Source organism: Coloeus monedula (assembly GCF_965178545.1).
Source record: "Coloeus monedula genome assembly, chromosome: 18".
Lineage (NCBI taxonomy): Eukaryota > Metazoa > Chordata > Aves > Passeriformes > Corvidae > Coloeus > Coloeus monedula.
The window spans coordinates 4,315,801-4,340,439 of record NC_138798.1 but is presented as its reverse complement, the minus strand read 5'-3'; the positions used below and the strand labels follow the sequence as shown (position 1 = coordinate 4,340,439).

Here is a 24,639-nt window from a genome sequence, read left to right as displayed (position 1 = left end):
GCTGTTCAACCAGCACTGCTTGGGTTGAGCTGATTTATTCCCTGGAAAGTTCCAGCTCCGTTTTTAACGCTCAGCCCCGAAAGCAGGAGCGAGGGAGAGGCAGCACTCAGTGGGACCTTCCTGGGATTCAAAGCCCTTCAGGCAGGCTGGTTTCTGGGATCAACAACAGCAAGGACAGCCCTCGTGGGAACATTCCCAATGGATTTGAGAAGGAAAAACCAGTATTGATGGACCTAAGCTATGGAAAACCTCAGGGCAGGCATTCACTCCTCCGCTCTGGCCCAGAGGATGTGACATTTTGGGAAGTGCCTGGCTCCAAGTGCGAGGGAGTCAGGAATGCTGAGAGCCTTTGAAGAGTGGCAGGAGGAGCAGCTGGCAGAGGAGCCTGGGATAGAATCCAGCTCCTGCTCCGAGCACCAACCCCTCCCTGGAGTCCCTGCACAGGGCCAGCATTAAAGGACCTCGGAAACAGCAGATCCCCAAAAACAAACAGAGCAAGAGGTGGAAGACAGAAGGAAGGAGCAGCAGGAGTGGGAGCAGCAGCTTCTCTCCCTCATCCCAGCAGAGCTGGCTGGAGCTGAGGGTGACGTGGAGAGAGAAAGAACAGGATTGTCCTTCCTTCCCAGTGAAAACTGATCACACACGAAGAGCAAAAGCAGAGGCCAAGCCCCTTCCAGCTTCGAGCACGGAATCGCAGAATCCTGGAATGGTTTGGCTTGGAAGGGGTCTTAAGGATCATCCAGTTCCATCCCCTGCCTCTATCCCCGGCTGCTCCAAGCCCCGTTCAACCTGGCCTTGGACACTTCCAGGGGTGGGGCAGCCACAGCTGCTCTGGGAATTCCATCCCAGTCCCTCCCCACTCTCCCAGGGAAGAATTCCTTCCCAATATCCCATCCTTGGTGCCTGCGGCTGGAGAACACAGGGACTGACAAACCATGGTTAGAAAATGATTTTTATTTCTTTTTTTTTTTTGCCTTTTTTGAATGCCTTTTTTTCCCTTTTTTTTTTTTTTAATGGATTTTCTGCTGTTTACAGATATGGTTTATTCTTGATAACACAGCTTGGCAGCAATAAAAAAGAACAACCCCACTGCAACTGAGTTAAACCCCATAAATACCAGCCCAGAAAACAATGGACAACCACCACTATTTCTATACAGGAACTATTATTTAATGTCACATTTTGACAACTGTAAATGGGCTACAGACCGTGGGCAAAAGGCAAGAGGTGAAGTCTTTTTGAAACACCAGATGGAGAATAAACAGCTCATTTCTCAACATTTACATGATTCACATCAAATTGATGACATCCTAAATGTATTCCTTTTAAAGGATAGAAATTTTGCAATAAAATATTACATTTCATTTAATACTCTGGTACAATACTTCATACAGTGCAGGAAAAAAAAAATAAATGCAAGGCCTATTCCACCTAATAAGATCCTTTTTCATTAGTTTTTAGTACTGCAATTAAAAAAAAAAATCACAGTAATGTCATAAATAAACAGGCTTGAAATTATTCATTACCTTTCACTATTGAAAAGGGAGAAATGAACAATTAATTTGAAATAATGGAGCTACGGGTAGAAAATCAAATCCTGACAACACATCTTAGTCCCAGCTGCAAATTTCCTCAGCCCTACAACGAAGAAAGGGAACGGGTTGGATTCTCTTGTTAGCTGTGTCCTGGTTAATCGTGTCTCAAACACTTCTTTTAGGAGGAAAAAAGGCAAGTTTGGTCAGGATTAATAGAACCAATCAGGCCTAACAGGAATTAGCTGGAATTAAGGTTGATCTCTAAAACATTCAGTAAATGGAGTCTGCAGCAGATTCACCCTGGCATCGATCATTGTGCCTTGGCAGTTGGGGTAAACTTCCCTTGTGCTGCAAAGGCTTCTCTGAGAGAACCCTGGAGCCCTGCATCCCTTTCCCATCCCTGCTCCAGAACAAGCTCAGCCAGCACTGCTTCCACTGAATTCCCTACAACTGGGAATGCCTGAATCCCACACCCACCAATCTCCCCTGAACCAAAGGATGTTTCTCTTCGTTGCTTCATCTGTCAGAACCCCAAAGTGATTTGCTGGAATTGATGTAGGAAATACTTTAAGAACCCTCCCTGCCTCTGGTGACAGATTTTAGGGTGCAGGGGCTCCCCATTGGTGCCCAATGCTGGTTCAGAAAGGAGAATTTATTCCTTTACCCACAATCTTTCAGATCCTGCTCCCCCCTCACTGACATTCCCCCACTGTGTGCTCCCCAGGATTCATACACATTCTGCAGCAAGAATTCCTGCTCCCAAGGAAAACAATTCCAAACAAACTCCTCCAGAGGCAGGTTCTGAACGAGGTCAGGAGGCAATGTTGTGCTGGCCATGGGCTGATTGCTGCTTACACAGGTCCAGCTTTTAAGACACTTCACATGAGCTGAGTGCAGAGAGCTGAGATTCCTTCAAGATCCTTCCCTCCTTTCTCCTGACTTTTCCCCTCCTGACTTCCCAATATGGAGCAGAGCAGCTCCAGACCCCACCTGGGTGTGTCCCCACCTTGCTACAACCTCTGAAGTGCAGAATTTGTCTCTGCACAGAGTTTGAGGCAAATATTAATTGCTCCATGCAAATCTCAATGCTTCCAAGTGATCCCTGTTCAGCAGGAGGGAGCTGGGAATAGGGACAGGATGGCAGGGGATGGAGAGCAGGAATTTCACTGCCAAATCACCCCATTTCTCTCTCCTCATCATCTATTCCAGTCTAGGAAGGGCACAAGGATTTAGGGCTGGAGCCTAAGGCCATGACAGTTGAACACGTTTAGGGTGTGCTGGTGACAGGAGTTCCAAAAACTCAAACCCCAAAGCCCCCGAAGACAAAAACGACAAGAGGCCAAGGAAGAAAATCCTGCTCAACATTAACAAAGCACCTTCATTCAGTCCAAAACTGCTCAAATATTGGGATTTGCAAAGCACTCCGAGGACCAGGGAATGGAATCTCCCACTTCACCTCTCACAGAGCTGCAGTAATTACATTCCAGGCTCCAGCAGAATTCCACCAGGAAGGCCAATAACCCCATTCCAGCGGCCCTGTGCCCTGCACACACAGCTCAGGCATCCTGTGTGAGGGTGGGAATCATTCCTGAACACCACTGAAGTCACAGAGTGTCCCCAAAACCGGGGACAAGGTGCTGGGGAGACACCAAGCCCCACTCCTTGGGCCTGGTCCTGCCATCCACGGCTTCAACAGGAGCTGCTGGTCCAGGCCACTGGAAGGAATTCCAGGCCAAGGGAAGGAATGAGTGGCAGCTCACCAGATCTTCCCTGGGGAGCCTCTGGAAGAGGCTTTGTCTCCCTGACAACCACAAGTGGTTCCAGATGATTCTTCATGGGATTGGGACAGGAAGGTCCAGGCAGATCCCAAAGGCACTTGGGGTGGGACAGTGCCCCTGGTGTGGCCTCGCTGCTCCCTGTCCCACGAGGAATCCCGGGATCCCTCCTTCCCCACTAGCACAGAGCCTTCCTAAAAATCCAGGAGGCTCCTCCATAGCTTCCACCTCCCCAGCACAAGGGGAGGAAGGCTCCCTGACACCAACAGTGGGTTAGTGGTCTCACTGGTTTTAACATCCTGCAACTTCTTAATTAATACCTGAATTCTGCCGGTTCAATCTCATTGAATTGAGCATAAAGTCACCACAGAGTGTCCTCACAAAGAAGCCCCAGGTCACTGAGGCTCCTGAAGGACACTGGGAATTCCTATTCTGGGCAGAGATCACGGAAAAGAAACTTTGATGTAAGAGCAACTTTGCATAAATTCCTCCGAAATAGCCCATCCGGTCACGCAGCAAAATTGGAATCAAAGCCACCAATTATCACAAGAAAGCACCTTCATCTCAAGAACTGCTCACCCCAGGAAGCTCAGTCTGAGTTTGAAATGTATCAGGACTAATTTGATCATGCACTTGGTTCTATCCATGCTGGTGATCCACTGTTTTCCAACAATCCACATTGTTCCCAAAATCAGTGTTTTACATTTTAGTGTCACGGATTTATCCATGGTATTGCTCTCCCACCACCCACCGCCCACCCACTGCCCCCCAGAAACCCCACAACTGCTCAAATAAGGAAAAAAAAAAAACAAAACAAACCCCACTAACAGCCATACTGTGAAACCAAAATACTATTTAAAAAAAACCCAAATGGATGACAGTCCAACAGTTTGCAGGATTCAAAACTGACTCTACAAAGTAATTGTCTACCTTGTAGAAAGGATTTCCTTTTATTTGGAAAACGAGCAATTGGAAATTGGAGAGAAGAGATAAAAACAATCTTTAGATGCTCTGAAGTTTTGCCTATTGAAGGATTAAAACCATAAAGAAAAAGGTACCAAGCCCTCAGAGCTCACTGGTCACGTGAAGCTTCTTCCATCTCTTTCTTGACCTTTTTGAAAAACATTTTCATGTCTGAGAAAGGGAAAAAAAAAAAAAAAGGAAGGATTATTTAGGAGGAAACCCAGCAGTTCTTTCTTACTCAGGCATTGTACAGAAGTGCTCTGTTTGGACTCAATAAATCTTAACTCAAAGTCTCAACCCTGGCTTAGAAACTGTGTGGGTGCTTTGGCAGTAGAAGGTGAGACTGTGTATAGGTGTCATTAAAATTAAATTAAAACTAGCTTTTGGAACTCAGGCACCCCGAGGGGGATAAATTCCAAGCATTTTGGGTATTGCTGGGTACACTTTGTCCCAAGCCAGGCTGGACACAGACAGTCCCCTGGCCATACACACCTGGAAGGCTCTGAACATCTTCTCATCTGAAACTCTTCTGCTGTTGCATCAGCCCCACGTTTTCATATACTCTAGCACTATCTTCTCTCATTCTGAAATGAAATCAGGATTATTTAGAGTCCCAACAATCTCACTTGAGACAAAAAAGAAATCCTATTGTACACACCACATAATTCAGGGACAATTAATTTTACTGGATTTATTTCAGAGCAAAGCCCAGGGCAACAGGGCAGGTTCTGGGGTAACTCAGCCTCGTTTGAGGTCTCTGAAGATGAGACAGAACAGCTCAAAACTGAGAGCAGGACTGAACTTACTCTGGACACGTTGGGGTTGGGGTGCAGGGGGGGAGAGGGCTCTGATCGCCGCTCGTCTGGTCCGATAACGAATATTTAATGTTTGTGTACTCGTGACCTTTCCTCTTGCTCTTCTGTGAAGCAAAACACACCACAAAAAGCCAGGTTTGGGGTTAATCTCAGCAAACAATCATTGAGACAGTGCAGCAATTCCAAGAGGAGATAACCACGGGTGGTTTTAGGTTTGTCTGCGAGGGGAGAGCTCAGTTCTGCAGGGAACACAGCACTGAGCACACCTAAAGCTTGGCTCAAGCTATCGCTGAGACAAAACCTGCAAATCCCCATTTTCCCCCATCCCACCACCTCCAGAGGAACACACCCAACCCTCTGAATGCACTCCATCCTCATTTCCTTGGCAGAAAACTCCCCACTTCATTCTTGAGCAGCCAGTGGGCTTCCCACTGACCTTATTTCCAGCTCGGAGCCGGGGCCAACGGAGCGACCCCGTTGTTTGCAGGAGCTCTAATGAAATAATATCTGAGCCCATTAGGTTTGATATAAAAAGCAGCCAAGCTGTTATTTGGATTCTGCACATATGCTCCAGGCTGCAGCCAATTTTGCTGGCACCCAGCTCCAGATCCTGCCAGGGAACTACGCCGGGAAAGAGACGGGATATGGATTTTTCCTTTTTTTCAGGCGTCCACAATGCCTGAAAACACCAAAACCTACAACGTAGAAATTCAAGTTTTGCACGGAGTTGGGGTGTGGGGAGGAGGTTGTGGGTTTATTTGGGGGTTTTTTAATGCTCCAGCAAGTCCTGAGGCCTGACCCAATCTCACAGCGGAGGCTGGTGGAACCTCTGGGGAGTTCTGACTCCTGAATTCCCATGAAGAACATTCCTAGGATTGAAGCTTTTCCAAGATGGTCTCCTGAAACACACTCAGAACTCGCCCAGCTCGTTCTGGTGCTCCTGGTGATTCTTAAACCACTCTTAGCCAGCATTTAGCAAAGCTGTCCTGAGCTGTTCGTGGGAACACAGCTTGGGAAAAGTTTTGTTGAGCAAACCTGGATTTGCTTCAGTGAATGAAGTCTGGGAGAGAAAGGTGGATTGGTGGACACATGGAATGCAGAATTTGTGGAATGGACCACAAAGACATTTTGCAGGAACCAGCTGATAAAGAGGAACTAACTCAGTACGTGGTGGGAAGTCCCTAGCAGGGAAAAAGGTACTAAAAAGAGTAAAAATATGGACTAATTAGCATAGAAAGCAAAAGGTACAAATCCCAACTGCTCTGAGGTCAGGGCAGGGAGCAGCAGGGACAGGGAGAAAACAGCAGCTCTTTATCACCAAACCAGGAAACTGCTGTAAAACCCCCCAGAACTGGAGCACAAGCAATTCCCTGAGCAGGAAGGGAGAGGGGAATTGCTTGGGATGGTTGTCACCACGTATTCCCAAACATTTCTGATCCCACCACACTCCTGGATGCGCTTTCTGTTGGATCACCATGCTCACCCTTTCATTTTCCACTCCAATAGATTGATTTCCTACCAATAAATTCCCAAATTGGAACTGGAGCAATCAGCATCTGATTTTCACCTTTCAGGAATGCAGGGAACAAGATTTGAAATCTCTTTAAAACACAAAGATCACAAGGTCCTGCTTTAATTAACAAACCCTTAACTTTTATTCTTCCTGCACAGGAAATTCGATAATAGGAAGGGAATTTGAGATGTGGGGGCAGGGCTGGGGACAGGGAGGGTAGAAGAGGATTCCACCTCTCATTTTAAAGAGAAAATTCCACTTAGTAATCTATGGAGAGGATTCCACCCAATAATGTAAGGAGAAGATTCCACTTAATATTTTAGGGAGAGGATTCTGCCTAATTTAAGGAGAGGATTCCACCTAATAATTCAAAGAGAAAATTCCACTTAGGAATTTCAGGAGAGGATTCCACTTGATAATTTCATTAACTCCTAAGCATAATGAACTGAAATACAGGAAAGTGTTCACACCTTCAGCCCCAGCCCTCTCACAACATAATTCCTCCCAAAATCCCCCCCAACACTGCTCCCTGCTGGAATCCTGCCGGGTTCCTGTTGGATATTTGGGATGGACCCACCTGCTCCTCCTCGATCCTGCGCTGGAGGGTCTCGATGTAGTGCTGCACTGCCATGTAAATGAACCTGTACTGGGCCTCTGTCTGCACCATCCCTGAGCGCTGGGACCTCACCATCTGGATGGTCTTGGGGACATCGATGTCACAGTCCACTCCTGGGGACAACCATGGGAATGGGAAGAGCAGGAAAATCAACACGGTGAGGGTGGAGCTCACCTGAATCCTCCATCAGCATTCCCGGGGTGGATCCGTGAATAGGCAGGGAAATCAAGAGGGAGAAGGGTACCTTTCTCTCGGATGATGTCAATGAGGATATCAATGACAATGAAAGTTCCTGTTCGCCCAATCCCAGCACTGGAAGAAGGGGGAAAAAAAGGGAATTTAATTGTTTTGCTCTTTCTGAACGCACAGCAAAACCCCAGCCCAGGGAAGAGTCTGGCATTAGGAGACAGGAGGCTTCCAAATTACAGCCAGGGGCTTCCAAATTACAGCCAGAGTCAAACCACAGTGCCAAAAGTGAGCAGAGACCACCTGGAAGGGACAGAAATCAGCACTTCTGTCCTTCAGTGTTTATAAACACCCCTGAATCAGAAAAAAACCATAAGGCCAGATGTAAAATTTCCTTGCCTAAAAAAGCATCTCTTTTATAAGCTGAGAACAGCCAAAAGGAGAGAGCCTTCACAGGTAGGATGGGACACAGGAATTCCCATGATTCTGCTTGAAATGCTCCAGCCAGGACTGGTCCAACCTTCTCATCCAACGGCAGAAATTCTCATTTATACAAAGTTCACACTCTGAAATCCCTTCCCAAGGGGATCCTGTGCCACCCACCTGGAATGTGACATTGTACAGACAGAAAACAAAGGGGATTCTGAGCAGCTCCCAGGGAAATTTGTCCTTTTTTGAAGGTCTCAGCTCCCCAGGCCAAAAGGAGGAGTAGCAGGAGGAGCCCAGCCCATCCCTCACCTGCAGTGGACCACCACAGGTCCTGCATCAGGAATGCTCTCCTGCTTGTGGTGCACCTCCTCCAGGAAATCCAGGACACCCCCGGGATCGCTGGGAACGCCGTGGTCGGGCCAGGTTCGGAAGTGGTACTGCCACACCGTCCTCTCCGTGTTCCCCTGCGAGGAAGAGGCCAGGACACAGAAACAAAAGCCTTCAGGTCCAAATCCAGCTCCAAAAGCATTTATGGGGCACAGCTGAGTCTGGTGGGAAGGGGGCATATCCCAAATCCCACCTGAGCGCAGCAGCCATGGCTTCACAACTCTGAAAGGAGGGAACGAGCCAGGGCCCTTCCTGGCCTGGCACCTCAGTCACTAAATCCCCTGATCTGCTTCTCCTCCCTGATCTGAACTGTTCCTTAACAAGAAGTGCCATTTCCATGCTGTTTCCTCACCTTTTTATCCCTTCCCTTAAGTGAATTTTCCACACCCTGGACCCACACACAACCTAACCTTACCTTTCCTTTCCTCTTTCCTTTCCGTGCAACCATTTCCATGAGGGAACAAATGCCTGGCTGGACTGAAGTGTCCTCAGTTAAAAGCATTATCCCTCCTCCCACATTCCCTCCAAGCTCTGCAGCAGTGCCTCTCCTGCCAAAAGCTGCTTAGGTAGGAGAATCTTCAATTATCCCAAGGGCAAAGAAAAAGATGGATGGAACCAAACGTGGAGCTTCAAGGAAAGCCAGGGCTCCATTTATTAATCTCTGAGTGCTTTTATTGATTCAAGAGAAATGAGATGCTCCTGCCATTTTTCCTTTGGTGATCCACAAGCTGAACTAAAAGGACAGAGTTACTCTTGGACTCACCTGGCCAACTTTGGAAAGTTTCAGCTCTCTCAGGGTGTAATCGTGTGCTGCACTCTCCTTCACATTCCGGACACGCATCACTCCGTATTCCTTCAGGGAATATTCATCTGGCCAGTACTTGACACACTTACTCTGCAAGATTTCAAAATAAAAAATAAATTAAAAAAAACCAAAAAACAAAAAAACAACAACAACAAAAAACGGGAATAATCAGGCAGGAAAAAGAAGAAAAGGCTGCTTTGCAAACTGGTGAACACAACCCTGAAGCTCTCATTTCAGAATCCACAGAGGACAAGCAGCTGATGAGATAAAGAACATTTTAATGGGAAGTTTCTCCTCTCCATAACAGACACTGGATAATTTCAGACAGCTACAGGCCACGTCTCCTCCTAGCACCTTTTGGGATATTTTGTGCCTGGATATTTTCGAAACCTGGAGCTTCAAATCCTGTTTTTTACATCTCCTCCCATCTCTGGGTCTCAAAATACAGAATTCCAGCAGAATTCAGCCCCACAGGCTATTCCACAGCCCAAACCCTACAGGCTGCAAAAGTAGTAAAGGTTAAAGGTATAAATCATTTCCAGCAGAAATAAAACTGGGATGCTTGCTTTTCCATGGCTTGGGGCAGGAAGGGCTGACACAGCTTTGATTCCATCACCAAAGAGGGTTCAGGCTCCTGCAAAGAGCAGTTCAGGGGTCTGTAGCTTCTAAAATGCAGAGTTTTTGGTGTTGCTGCTTCTCCATCCAGATTATCTTTGCCCAGGGATAAATTCCATCCCCTGAGGAATGGATTTTCACCTGTCAGCACTTGGATTTGGCTCCCGGGACAGGTCAGGAAAGAGCAACTCCTGGGAATGCAGCAGCAAAGTAGAAATTGCTGTAGGAGCAGGCTCCAGCAAGAGCAAACACCAAGTCCTACAGAGCAATAGGGTCTATCTGCAGTTATTCTCAATATCCAGGAGAGAACACAGCACAGGGAAGCTCCTTCTGCCAGCCCAAGGCAGAGTAAGATGGTTGAACACATCCCACGTAGGCAACAAGATGCTGTCCTGCTATTTTTGCCCTCCTTTCCCTGTCACAAGGGGAGAAACTGAAGCAAATACCGCTGATTTCAGGGGTGCCAGCAGAAATAACTTGCAGGTTTTTTCAATGCAGAGCTCTGAGCACTTGGTAGAGCAAGTCTGAGCAGCAACGTGATGTTCAAATAAGCTTTGCTCTGCTGGAGGGGTTGCTGAACTGCCTCCAAACCCCCATTCTTGTAATTTCTGAGGATTTGCTGCTTCTGCACTTTAAAGCACACCCAGGACTCGGTGCAGGGCTGGGATGTTCCACAGTTCCTCCCTTCCTCAGGCTATGAGCTCTACTGCAAAAGGTTCTCTCCTTCCTGCAAACTGCTTGGCCTGAGATAAAAAAAGCTTTGATTTGATATCAGGACTGGTATTTGCAATTTTTTACAAAGTGAAACGGGCATCAAAAAACAATCAAGGGTAAAGAAACAATAAGCAACGCAGCACTGGTGAATTAATCCGGTATTAAAGTGTTTTCTCCAGCAAAAGGGCTGAGCAAACTTTGGGAAGAATAATGGAGAGACTGCAGAGGAGCAGAGGCCATCCAGGAGGTTCTTAGAAAAGAAATAACTTGAAGAAAGAAAGGTGTATTCAAGCCAGCTCTGCCAAAACAACTCTGTCATTTATTTTGGAGCCTCCCCCTCCTTCAGTGCATTCTCAGGAAGGAAACACAAATCCTGTCCCTTTATCAGGGTGATGAAGTGGCAGAACTTTACAAAGACTAGACAAAAATCCACAAGACAAAGAGTAAAAAAAAAAAAAAAAAAAAAATCCACGAGACCAAGTCTAATGGCTCCAACAAACAGCAGCAGTGGCAGCTTTGACACCTCAGTTAGGGAGAGAATCCTGTAAAATCTTCTGTTATTTGTCTTCAGTCCACACACATGAAGTTCCTGGGGGTGAGGAACCCCTGAAATCATTGGTAACCCCCAGAAAAACTTCAGGTTTTAATTGTACTTTTTTTCCCATAAGTGATGCTCCCCTAAAAACAGCTTTCCCTTCAGAAACCCATCATGGGAATATGGAAAAAGGGAAAAAGGTGGGCAGTGGCATGTGGAAGAAGCAGAGAAACTTTAAAAGAAGAGGAGAGAGAACAGAAAGTGTTTATCAAGCAGAAAAAAGATCAGAAGCAATAAATTCCAAAGGTAAATCCATACAATCCCCAGGAAGCTGTATGTGGCTGTTGCCAGGATATCAGCATTCAGCTACTCCTATTCTTTCCTGCCTTGTGTCATTAGAAAGCAGAAACAAACTGAAATATCCCCAGGTTTGCCAGAGGCCAGGGAGCAAGAAAAGATCCCTGTGCTCCAAAGGGAAATGGAGGGTTTTTGGGATACACCATTGCAGGGAAAATTCCTCTTTGAGAGCATTAAATCCTGCCAGAGCAGTTCCCAGGTAAGAAGCATCATCTCTATGTTCAGTCTTGTAATAATAAAATCCCCTCATTCTGCTTTTTTAAAGAGGTCCATGAAGGCTTGATGAGCTAAAATAAATGGCAAGACTTTAGCTCCAGGAGCAGGGAATTCTTTCCCTTCAAGCACACAGAATTCCTGCTTGGGCACATCTCTCATCCCTCCTTCCCTCATCCCTCAGTGCCTCCTTCCTTGAGTAAGCTGGAAATCCAGAGATTCACATTCAGCAGCTAAAACTTCAGCAGGCAATCCTTAAGGAAGGGAGGATTGATATGACAGGGATATATCCCCAATTCCCACAGGCATCAGTAAAAAAGGACCCTCAGCACCTTCCAGAGCTCCAAGGAATCTGGTGGACCACCAGATTCCAGCTATAAATCAATTTATCCCAGTCAGTTTAGTTCCTTACTTGCACTCAAATATCACAACCTTTCCCAAGGCCAGCTGGAGTCTGGCTTTACCTTTCCTCTTTCCACTTCTTTTGTGGTCATGACAATAACTCGGGAATTCTCCTGGAACACCATCCTCCAGAAATCATTCACCGTGTTCTGCAGGCAGCCTTGGGTAGCAATGTAGCTTTTTTTTGGCTTTGAGTTGTTGCACTTGGTTTCAAACTCAGGCTAGAGGGAGGAAAAAAAACCAACCAATTTAACAAATGGTGATGAGATTCCCTTGGATTTAGGGAAGAGGAGCCATGGGATGGGAGGTGGGAATATACTCACCATAATAATATTAGCATTGATATAGTCTGAGACAGGTTCATTGGGATCGCCGTCGTGGAGAACAACTCTAGTGTGATCAACTGTAAAAATGGATGTTAATTAATTATCCAACTCAGTAAATTAGTGATTAGAACATTCCAAATTGTCTCTTTTGCTTCCTTTAAAGTGGCCATGACCAGCTGGACCAAAACACATCCATGTCCTGGGAATTCAGGAACACAGGGACACTCCAACACTAAGGCAAGGCAAAGCTTCGGGATTCGCATGTCGCAGTTTTGTCCCCCAAATTAATCCTCTTAAATTGAAGCATTGCAGCCTGTTGAGTAACAGCTGAGGGATATGAGGCTTTTAAATGAAAGCTGAAGATAAAAAGCAATATTACAAATATCCACAAAGTGCAAATGTTTGAACCCAAACTGGAAATCACAGGATAATCCTGATAAGAGGGGAAATTATCATTAAAGAGAAGCCAAAGCCCAGTGGTGCTTAATTAACCCTGTATTAATGAGGGAAATAAACCAGAGGAACATTAAATGGCAATGAAGGATCAATACTCACAGGGTAAAATGTTTTTGTATCTATTTTTGTTCTTGTTTTCCTGGCGCTGCCCTTCCTTGCGGCTGTAGAGGAGTTTGCATTCCTGCTGCTGCAAGGTCTGAGGGGAGAGCACAGACAGGGGGGCTCAAAAGAAGCAGGTCCATGCTCACAGCAATCCCTTCTCCCAGAGAAAAGGGAGGAGAGGGGCATTAGGTGACTACAAATGGGGTTATCCATAAATTGTCCCAGTGAAGGAACAGCCCAGAGAGGGGATTTCTGGAACACGATGTCCCAGGGACAGCAGCAATTCCATACTTTCACAGCCATGCTGTTTCATGGCAAATCTCCCCACTCCCAAACCTCCCTTCTCCCAAAGCTCCCTGGAGCTGGAGGCACCAGGATCCCAATGTTTTGCTCCAAGTTTTCCTCCCCAAAGCAGTTCTGGCCCCACTAAAAGGAACATTCAGACTTTGGAAGCTGCTACCCTCATCATTCCTACCCTCCAGGCTCCTACTTTTATTTAAAGCTTGGCACATTTGCTCCCTCCTGTCTCAGTCTGTTACTCCCTCACTTAATGACCTTGGATAATTAGGCTCATCCTAAAGCCAGGGAAAGCCAAAGAAATGTAAGAGGTGCAAAGTTTCAAGCTTGTGACAAAGGACAGAAAATGGAATTTCCAAATGCACTGCCTGTGGAATTCCAGGCAAAAGGACTGAGAGCTAAACTTTCCCAGCGAGTTAAAGAATGGAAGCAATTAAATGTGTGGAAACTACATCTTCCTTCCTAGAGTTAATTATTATTGCTTGGAGCATCCCTGAGGAGAGATCCACGAGCAGCAGCGACTCCCAGCAAGCCCATTCAGAGCTGGAACAACACAACCATAAATCTGGAATATCCTCCTCGATTTCGCTACAACATCCCAGCACTGAGCTCAGAAATAACCATTTTTCAGGAGGAAAAACATTACAAGGACTGTCAGCATTCCTGTCTGGTGGTTCCTGGGACAAGAGGCTCATTCCTGCCCGGAGACAAGTAATTTAAATCCACCATCTGGCCTGGCAGCTCCTGAACTGCACAGACAGGGATCCATGGACAACCTGGAGTGTGCTCCCCCCTCCTGCCACCACGGGGGACAGCTGGAGCTTCCCTGAGGGGAATGGAAAAGCAGGGCACTAAAACTGCTGGGAGAGGGCTTCATTCCCAAAAAAATGAGGGTTAATGCTGACCTCAGTGACAACAGTGAAGAAGAAAAAGAAGTGCTATGTCTCTTACAGGTAAAATCCTTCTTTTATTTGCTTTTCCTCTAAGACTTTTCCTTCTGTAAGGAAAACACTTTGCTTCCAAGGCCCACTGAGAAATCCACTCCAAGACAGATTTCTTCAACGTGGACCAAGAGGTCGGGAAAGAACTGTGAATTCATAGCTCAGTTATGTTTTGCCAAACCAACAACCCCTTTCCACACACACGACCTCTGCTGACTTCCTTCCCTCTCCAGATGGAATTCTGGCCATTCTGACCATTCAGCAGCCCTGGATCAAGGACTCTCCCCTTTCTCTGGAAAGAGGAAGGAGAAAGCTTAATCCTCATTTTACCATTTCCCACTGCCATGACCTCACCATCTGATATTTCCCTCACACACCTCTGTGCTAATTCCTTCACTTTTCATGGATTTCTTTTCCTTCTCCTGGCAGTAACCAGAGCCCACTGGACAGCACATTTAGCTAATGGATATTTCAGATCAAAGAGGGGTTCTCCAAGGATGGTCACTTTGCAAATCCATCACTACTCAGGAAGTTGCTCAAACCAGCCTCGTACAGCCCAAACCAGCCTCTCTGGAGCTCCCTCAGCACTTCCCAGTTTCCTGTTGCCATCTGCTGGTGGAATTCCAGACTCCACTGGTGGTTATGTGTCTGTGAGGTATAAACCAGTCCATCATATCCAGCCTGGAGTGTTCCAGGAGAGGTTGGCTGGGGCTTGGAGCAACCTGGGATAGTGGAAGGTGTCCCTGCCCATGGCAGGGAGTGGGATGGGATGGGATGGGATGGGATGGGATGGGATGGGATGGGATGGGATGGGATGGGATGGGATTTAAGGTCCCTCACAATCCAAATCATTCCACTATCTCAGGTTGCTCCAAGCCCTGTCCAATCTGGCCTTGAACGCTTCCAGGGATGGGGCAGCCACAGCTTCCCTGGGCAGAGTTTCTTCCAAATTCTGGAAGGATTTCTTCCTAATATCCCATCTAAACTTCTTCCAGTTCAAAGCCATTCCCCCTGTCCTGTCACTACACGCTCTTTCTGGAAGAAAATTAGAATTTTGCCTGCAGAGAGAAATGAAACACCAAAACAAAACGAAAAGAAATCTCCAGAAGTCCAAGGAATGCATATAATCCATGTTGCTCCATCCCAGAGCTTTCTACCATTTCCCAATGGCTTTAAGATCCCCAAAAACAAGTACCAAAAAGCCACAAGGACAAGGGCAATGGATTGACTGAGAAATGGAAGGTTCCCTAAAGAAATGGTTCCCAACTTCCCAAACCGCAGAAGGAATTGGACGGATTGTCCCGGTGGGACAAACACAGGGGTAACATGAGGCTCCCTCGTGGTGAGGAGGATATCCAGGAGGGATTGGATAAAAAGCACTCTGAGAATCAGGAAAAAAAGGCAAATATTTCAAGCCAGGAGAGCGGAGCTGGCAAAACTTCAACCCCTGGAAATGGGAGCAAGAACAGGGATCTGAAGTGACGGAGAGGAGGAAATGCCAGGAAGGCAGAACCCAACGTGACTTTAGCAGTGTGAGACTGAACACTGCAGGAAACACTGGAGGAAACATTACTTGGAATGCAAGGAATCACCTCAAACTCTTCCCAGAAGCCCTGCTTGACTTTATCCGTGGTCTCTGCCAGTTTGCTGAGCTCCCTCACTCGGCTCTCGATCTCGGCAGCGTTGATCCGGGTGGTGTTCAGGGGCTGAGGGACACAGACCCCAAACAGCACAGGGTTAGCAGATCACAACCATGGAAAGACAATTCAAACACAAATCCCCTAAGCTAAAGATAATTTAATGAGAATTTTAGCATCCAGGCATCATTTCGGATGTCAGAACTTTGGAATTCAAGCGAAGGGCAGTGAGGAAGGGGATGGTGAACAGTTGCTTTTAAAGTCTCACAGTTTTTATTTAATACATTAAATTGTCTCATTTCTGGACTCGTTCTGCAATCCCTACAGATCAGGAAATTCTGCACTTCAGAGACAACACTCTATCCCTTCACAAACCTAACAACAATTATTCCCATTTAAATGACTTTGTCACCCATTTCATCAAGTTTAATCCTTCACTTTTTGTCTCAGAAAAGATAAAGTCTTGCAGGAAGTGTGAAAAAGCTGCATTCCAACAACACATCCTGGAGGTGGCCAAGCTCAGGGGTGTCCTGTCCTTCCACTCACCTGTTTGAGTTGCAACACGGTGCCCAAAGTCTCCACCATGGGGTTCTTCTTGTAATGCTCCACCAGATCTGTCAGAGAGTCAAACTTCTCCCCTCCGCCAACGTCGTATTTGAGATCCTGGAAAGACAAATGCTCCTCAAAATCAATGCACTTCCCACCATCACAGCCCCTTCAGGCTGTGCCTTGCATCAGAAATAACCTTTCAAATGATGTGTAGAAAACTCTACTAAAATCCTTCTGCTGAAGGATAGAACTTCAATAAACAGAAACACAGACCCTTGGCAGGACATCCCCTTTTTTGCCATCTCCTTGAAAATCAGTTTATCTGCTTTTTTAGAGAGCTGATTCCCTCTGAACTGGGCTCCAGGCAGCTCAAGCAGATACTGAAGCCATGGGGTGAGAATCCAGGAATTAGGGATTTGAATTGATTTTCAAAATTCAGTGTATGATTGGGTCCTGACAGGCTGGTACTGCCTGGCACCACCTCGATTTTAAGGAAGCAAAGCCAAGTTACTTTCCTCAATGGCATAAATGCTAACTGCATAAAGGAGAGGTTTTCTGGAAAAAATAAACATATTCTGGTAATTCAGCATTTACAGTCCTGGTGGACCATTTTTACCTCCAAACTACTTCTGTTACTTCATTTTAGGTGTTTTTATACAATTAATTCTTTTGGCACAACAGAAGTAAAAGAGAATGACAAAAATGTGTGATTTTTTTAAAAATCTATGATGATTTTTTAAATAGCAACCCATGGGCATATATTAAATACCAAAATTGTAATTTAATAGCAGTTCAGTGAAAAACAACCTTGTACTAAATTGAAGACTTAGATTTCAAGGCATTCCTTGGAGTGAACACTTATTTTCACAGACTGCTGATCCTCTATCAGGTGTAACTGCCCAAACTGACAGGAGAGAGACATCTGTGGATGAATCTCCATTTATCCAATCACTCCTATTTTGATAGAATCCATCCAGGAGGCTCCCTGAGCACAGCAAAGTGTGATTTGGGCCAGAAGGCCCTTGACAGGAGCCAGTCAGCCAAACAAAAACAATCCCTGCTGGAATTCTGATGGCATCAGAGGAGTGAATTTGATCAAAGGGATGACCTGCAGCACCCCCAGGGAAAGGGGGAACGTATCCAGAGCTCCTGGGTCCATGGATTTCCTGCTTTTCCTACCTGGCAGTGGATCATGACGTGTGTCACCTTGGATTTGCCATCGTTGCTCTCTCCTTTGTCATCCCCCGTCCTCACGGAGAGGACAAAGTCCCCAGGGTGGCTCTGGCTCTCCCGCACCAGGAAACTCCCATGTTTTCCTTTCTCTGTCAAGAGTTTCTCAGCTTCTCTCCCAGAGAGATGTCCGTGAAACCACCTGGAAATAAAGGGACATAGAGGGTGACACCCTGCTTAGCATTCCAGCTGAATCCACTCGTTCCAGGTATTTGTTATAAAATTGAATCCCTTCTGTTCACTCAGCAGTGGCCAGGTCTAGGGAAAACCTCAGTTTGTAAAAATAATGAATAAAATAAACCTTGGAAGTGTCCAGGTGCACACCAGTGAGGACAGAAATGCTTGAAAGCACTTCCATGGAACTTCCTGCAAGCTTCCAGTGAAGCTTTGATCTGGATCCTTCACAACAATCCCAGTGGATTCCAATACACACCAGGTCACACTGCAACCTTCCCCTCAGTCGAGGCATGCATTCTTCTTTCATTTCCTTCATGAAACTTTCTTGATAAACTTGTGGGAATTTCACACCTTTGAGACCTCACCCTTCTATCCCATTAGGAACTGGAGAGGATAATTCCAGCAGCCTCAATTCTTCAGGAAATAGGGCCAGAAAAGCATCAATCCTCCCCACCTCTGCTAAGCCATTCTGAGGACTGAGAGAACTTGTTTGAGTATTTTTTCTTGGTTTTTTCACTTCTAGGAATACACTGGTTTAGTTCTGACCCCTGACATTTCCTCAAATCCAGAGTCTCAAATTCTCCTTATCAACCACGCTCCTCAGGAGTTTGAAGAATCTGAAGATTTGTATGGCCCTCACTTTCTAGGAAAAGCACAAAAAGTTACGCCCAGAAATACCCCTGGGAATTCTTTGCAGCAACAACAGCGCCAGGAGAACTTCTCCAATTAAACATTCTCCCAGTAAAAATAAAGGGAATTGTGCCCTCTTCTTTAGTCCTGTCCCACCCAAGGCAGAATGCTGAAGGGAACAGCTTCTGAGGCTTGGATTGCTTCACCTTTAACCACATTTATTGATCTATTTTACAAGGAACCTCCCTGAAATGAACCCAAGGTTGTGGCCGCCCTTTTCCCAGACGGAGGCTGAGCATTAAGAGGGATAAACAGGGCATGTGTTAAGAAGCACAAGGACATGGAGGTTCCACCACTTCTCTGACCTTTCTGATGTGGGGTCAGCACAGTTGAGGGGATATTTCAGCTCTATGACATCTCCATTCTTCTCCTTGAGCTGCCCATGGTGTTCCATGTAATACTGGACCAGCTCAGCCAGCGTGGCAAACTTCTCTCCCCCGTAGAGGTCATAGTAGTCACCTGTGTTCTGGATCTTGATGTGGGTGACAGCTCCAGTTCGTCTGAGATTTGAAAGAGAGGACAAAGAACCCCTTCCCGAGTCAGCTGATCAATCAATCAATCACTTTTACATTTGGTGATGCCTGAGGTGGAGAAATCCATACTCACAATTCCAGCACTGAACTATGGCAGAAGAGCTGAGCTACTGCCCCTCTGCTTCAGCTTCTCTGCCCACCAGCCAGGGGGAACAGGAAAACAATTCCGTGCTGGAGGGATCCTTGAAGGCAGCGTAAATCCTGCAGCCTCATGAGTCCCAGCAGAAATCCCACACAAAATTCCACACCCAAGCACAAGGGTGGAGGGTGAGAGGAGTTTGGCATTCTGGAGGGACCCATCAGAGCTGGTTTGCTCCTTTCTCCAGAATTCCCACCAGCTCCCGAGGTCTCTCCCTCAGGAAACATTTGCCTTTGCCTGCTGCCACAGTCTCTAATACGAAGGAAGAGCAGCTCCCTGCAGGAATCCCCTCCTGTGCCACAAGGCCCGTTATCTCACAAGTATCCAAGCAGCACAAACTCTTATCACCAATCCCACTTTTCCCTTTTCCTTTATCTACTTCCTCTTGCTGTCTTTTCCCCATCCCCACCACACAGTGTCAGGGGACAACTGTCACAGAAGGCCTATTTTGGAAGCTGAAAAAGCCACAGTTGCCCTTAAAAACTTGCTGACTTTTCCTGTGTGAGGAGAGTCTGGATTTCCTGCTGGATCACGAATTCCCAACACCTCTGCTGCTTTCAGCTGGTTATCAAATGAATTTGGAAAGGGCTAAAAGCAATGTTATTATCAACCTATTTCTGCTTCCCCTGAACTTTTTTGTCTGGCTGTAAAATCAGAATTTACTCCCCTCCAACCTAGAGCTGGGTAAAAGTATTTGAGGAGCTCTTTGGGGAAAATGGGAGAAAAAGAAGAGGGAGAGGTGAACGACACTAAAAAGTGATCTGTGCATTCTTTCACCTCTTCCACAGAGTTCATCCACAGCTCTTTCCCCACAGGACAGCAGCAAATTAAGATCATTACCAAGACTGGAAAGATCCAAACTCACCTAACAGAGAGTGTGAAGTCTCCTGGGTTACTTTTGCTGGGCCGTGCCAGGAAGCTGCCATCGACTCCTCTTGTTAACAGCAGGTTTTCTGCCTCCACCCCAGTGATATTTGGATGAAACCATCTACAAGAGGTTAAAAATAAAGAATGTTAATAAATAAACAGCAGGTTTTCAGGGTTAACTCACGCAGAGTGATCTGACAGCTTCCAAACCGAGTTTTGTACCTAAATTAATAACATTTCCATTTGTTATTAATTCCATCTTGCAATTTTATATACTGCAATTTTTTTGTAAGCCCAAGGATTACACTTATCCACACCCTGACTGTTTGCATTAAAATGATATCAAAGGTACACAACATAAACACAGACCAGAAGTGGTATTTCCTTACTCCAGGAAAACAGAGCACACAAAGAAACTGAAAGACAAACAGGAAAAATACCTAAAAATAACACAAAACATCCAAAGTGACACTTGACAACATTTTGAAGGTTAAAACCTGAACAAAACCTCATGGTTTAGGGCACAGCTGAGGGGGTCAGGAAGGAACTCCCCGTGTGGACAGCCCACTGCTCTTCCTCCCAGGAATGTGGAGCCGGGGTTGGATCTCTCACGCTTAAATACAACCACAGAGGAATCTCCTATTGATCCTCACCACCCACAAACTGCCCTCAATGTCTATCCCAGAGCCCAGGCAGAGCTGGGGCTGGGCTGTGGCCAACAGCTCCATGTCCCCACCTCTGGCATTGACTTTGGAGACTTATTTGGAGCCACTCGGTGTCACCAGTGCCTTTGCTCTTATCTGGAATTACCCATTTTTATTGCAGCCCTGAACGAGTTCTGCATGAAAGGACTTGGTGAGGATTTTAGAAGCCAGACCCTAAAAATAAACCATCAGAGCAGGGATGTGAGCACCCCAAGGTCGGCTCTGTCACCCTTGCACTTGGCAATTAAAAAATCACCTTTAATTTTCAGAGTTAAACGCTCATTCTTGCGTGCAGAAAGAAGTCAGCCTGCTCCTCTTGGTACACCTCTGGGTTTTGCCAAAACACAGCAAAATATATCCAAAAAAACCCTCCACAGTCGGGCTTGTCACAGAGAGAGGAGTGTTATATCCAGAAAAATTGAACAGCATTCCTGATCCTTCCTGATCCAGCCAGCATTTCAGGCTACATTGCTAAATCAGCAAAATATGAGAGCACAGGTCTAAATGTAGGGTTATTATTGCAATTGTTGTAGCAATTCCTTCTCTACTGAACAGTTGCCAATATTCCCACCAAAGCCTTATCCAGACCATTCTCTTCAGAAATGTTCTGGAGTTTAAGGGTTCCAGAAAATCGAGATCTCTAGCAAGTCATTCAAATGGGAATTAAGACCCATTTTAGAAGTAAATTGTGTGAATCTTGCTTTTTTCCCCCTCGGTAAATAATACTCTACTTGTACCACGAAAATCTAGTGAATAGTCCCCATCTTTCACTGAAGAACAACACAGAAAATACCATATTTATGCACAGGACATGGAAAAAACCCATTCAAAAAATGTTACATTTATCTAATGATTATTCAAGGTCAAGGAAAGTTCTCACAAAAGAAACTGTGCAAGTATCAGTACCTGGGATGAACTGAACATTAAATAACACATTTCAGCCTACAACAGGCAGCCTGGAGAAGCTGATAATATATTTACCATATTTACCACATTTCCACTCCCAAAATTTTACTTCCATTAGGAGAAAACAAAACAAACCCCACCAAAAAATGTGCAGTAGTAACTTGAACAGTTCACAAGCTTTTTAAATAGGCACAGGATTCAAGAGAAACCTCGGTAAGTTTTGGAGTTTACATCAAAAAATATCTAAACAGACAGAGGAGAAATTATTTTGATTGGTTCTCCAGATTTATCACACTGACATTCCATAAACTTTCACCCATGGAATATCTTCTCTATCCCACCCTGAACCTGAAGGAAGTCGCTGTACATGAGCTGTTACAGTAAAGGAAAAATAATGGTTTATGTACAGAGGCGACTACAAACAACCTGTTCTTTAACCAGCATTTAAAGGAGAGGTTAAACACACGAGAGATGCTTTAAACCCCAAAATCTCCCTCCCATAAAATAATCCCAACATAAAGATGCTGAAAACCAAGTGCAGCAAAGCCAAGCTACACCTGGGAGGGTTTCTTGCACTTTATGTAACTCTGGTTCTGCTGGCGCCTTGTCCTCCTGCTCCCTCAGCTCCGTATTTTTGGCTTTGAGTAGGAAGCTGCATTTGTCAGCCACCCCAAATAGCAGAATGGGGGTGTCAGTGATCCCTGCCAGCGGTTCCGGCCGGGAGGACGATCCTCCTTGAAGTGCTGCCATCCCTTGTGCTCCCAACCTTGGGGCTGTGGTCCTTCCAAACTGGGAGGGGACAGCAAAGGGTCAGCACTCCCCAGTGACACCACCCCCCACCCAGGACCTGCTCTGACGCTTCCTTTTATAGGGATGGAATGCATTTTGGGCTTTTTATCCTGCTTTCCCTCCCCATCTCCGTGGGAGCAGGTGCAGAGCTGCCCCAGCCAAGGGCAGTAAATACAATCACAGAAGTCACCCAAACCCACGCTCTGCTCAAACCGGCTCCTCACCGTCCCTCCCGCTGCAATTCCCGCAGCCGGGGGCTTGGAATACACCGTTCCCAATCCATAATTAGTTCACAGCAAGGTGGAAATGTTGGGAGGAAAGTAACCAGTGGAATAGCAAGGTCTCATTTACAAAACTGAGGGGGTATCAGCAAAGCAAGGAATCTTCTGATGGGAAAGAAAATCATGGTGGAAAATCCATCCTTCCTACATTTATCCCTTTTTTTGTTGTCATGGTCCAGCAAAGACCAGCAGGATCTGTGCTCCCTAAGCGACACACTGCCAGCACATTTCTCTCTTCCCAAACAAAAAGAAATAAATCAATACAATTTTCCATGCTGTGATTGGGTTTTTTAATCACCTTTGCAAGAGCAGGAGAGATGAAATCGGTTCTGTCTCAGCTGTCACAACCACAGCACTGGGGATGTGCTGACGGGTACTTTAATTACTCCTATTTATAGGCTCATCAGTTGATATTTCCCATCTTTTCTTCAGCCTCCCTCACAAGTTACAATTTAGAGTTCTGAGCAGAGTAACAGAATTATTCCTGGCAAGGAGGAAGTTCACAATGTTTCCAAAAGGTAACTTGTAGCCTTGTTCCCAGTGCGAGCAGGGACATCCAGAAAATCCAACACAGACTAAAGAGCCTCCACAGAGTTCAACAAGCCCCAGATCCAACTATAAATGGCCATGGATTGAAACCAACCCATCCAGAATCACCATCTTGAGCAGAAGGAGAGAGAGGACAACTTATCCTTGGAGCAATTATAATTTAATAGGTATTGCTGATAGAGGTGAATCAATTGAAATTGTGGCTGCCCCATCCCTGGAAGTGTCCAAGGCCAGGCTGGACAGAGCTTGGAGCACCCTGGGGTAGCAGAAGGTGTCTCTGCCCGTGGCAGGGGGTGGAATGGGATGATTTTTATGGTCCCTTCCAGCCTAAACCATTCTGGGATTCCATGAATCTCAGAACAGGTCTGTTTAAAAGGATAAACAGGTTTATACTTATTTCTGCGCCAATAATTCCTCTAAAGTTCAACATTCACCCAAACCTCTGAGCCCAAAAGGACACCAGGTACCAGACAAATATTAAAATCTGTTAAGGACAGTGAGAAGCTACAACAAAGAAATGGATTCGGCTGTTTCTCATCGTGCTTTAACAGTGCCACAAGGCTTTGAAATTAAAGTGAATGCTGATAGCCGACTAAGAGCGCAGGAACACTCCTTTTACAGCTGGGTCGTGTTTTAGGGTCGGTAAATCAGCGGTGCCGGCCCTCGATGGAACGCGAACCCCGGGCCTCGGTACCGAGCAGGTCCCACACACCAACAGCTCATCCCTCGGCTCCGGTGCTCCATGGGGACACGCGCTTGAACCCCCCCAAACCGGGGACACCGGGGCAGCTCCGGCCGCCAGCGGGAGTCGGAGAGACTCTAACCCACCCGAACCCTCGACCCCGGGGAGATTCCCCGGGGAACGGGCGGGGAGCGGGATCCGGGAGCGGGGATATCCCCCCCAGGAACGGGCGGGGTGGGCGCTGCCGGAGTGGGTCGCGGGGGTCCTGCCCGCCCGCGGGGAGCAGCCCCATCCCCGCAGCCCCCGGGAGCGGGCGCGGAGGCGCCCCAGAAGCAGCGGCCCCTGCCCGCCGCCCTCCCCGCCGGCCCGGCCGCCGCTCCCGCCTCACCTCCGCGATGTCATCTTCCCCCGTGGCCCCGGCGGGTCGCGGTGCGCCGGCCCCCCCGCGCCGCCCGCCGCTCACATGGGGGTCCCGGCGGGGCCGCGGCCTTCGGGCGCTGCGGGGAGCGCGAACAACGGCGGCCTCGGGCCCGCGAGCGCGGCGCGGCCCGCCCCGCGTCACCGCCCGCGCCGTCATCGCCCCGCGCCGCGCCCCGCCCCGCGCCGCCGCTCCGCCCGGGGGGCTGCGGGACCCCCGGCACCGGAGCGCCGCGGCACCGGAGCCTCGCCCGCGCAAGGGGCAGCGCGCGGAACCGGCCGTACCCCGAGCGGACGCGGGTTAAGCGGCGGCGGCGCGGCGGGGCCGCTCTCCGGGCCGGGGGTCCCGCAGCTCCCGGAGCGGGCGGGGAGTCGGGTGTCCCCCTCGCTGGTGACCCGGGGCTGCCCCGGGCAGCGCGGACCCTCCCGGACTACGAGTCCCATGGTGCCCCGCGCGGCGAGCTGACGTCAGACGCCGCGCTGTCCTTAGCCCGCGCACCCGGATGT

The 24,639-nt window shown here is 47.3% G+C and overlaps 1 protein-coding gene across 1 annotated transcript; it reads right to left on the bottom strand.

Annotated features, from left to right (window-relative positions):
• Window positions 1–936: 936 nt before the first annotated feature.
• On the bottom strand, window positions 937–24,271 carry PTPN11 (protein tyrosine phosphatase non-receptor type 11). The gene is made up of 16 exons (XM_082293475.1): window positions 24,104–24,271; window positions 19,803–19,925; window positions 18,571–18,765; window positions 17,348–17,540; window positions 16,166–16,282; window positions 15,575–15,688; window positions 12,742–12,838; window positions 12,184–12,263; window positions 11,923–12,081; window positions 8,983–9,114; window positions 8,142–8,296; window positions 7,462–7,529; window positions 7,179–7,330; window positions 5,080–5,192; window positions 4,766–4,857; window positions 937–4,444 (listed from the first exon to the last, which is right to left on the bottom strand). Exons 1-15 carry the CDS (start codon window positions 24,115–24,117, stop codon window positions 4,788–4,790), a joined length of 1,782 nt encoding a protein of 593 aa, XP_082149601.1. The 5' UTR covers window positions 24,118–24,271; the 3' UTR covers window positions 937–4,444; window positions 4,766–4,787.
• Window positions 24,272–24,639: the final 368 nt, after the last annotated feature.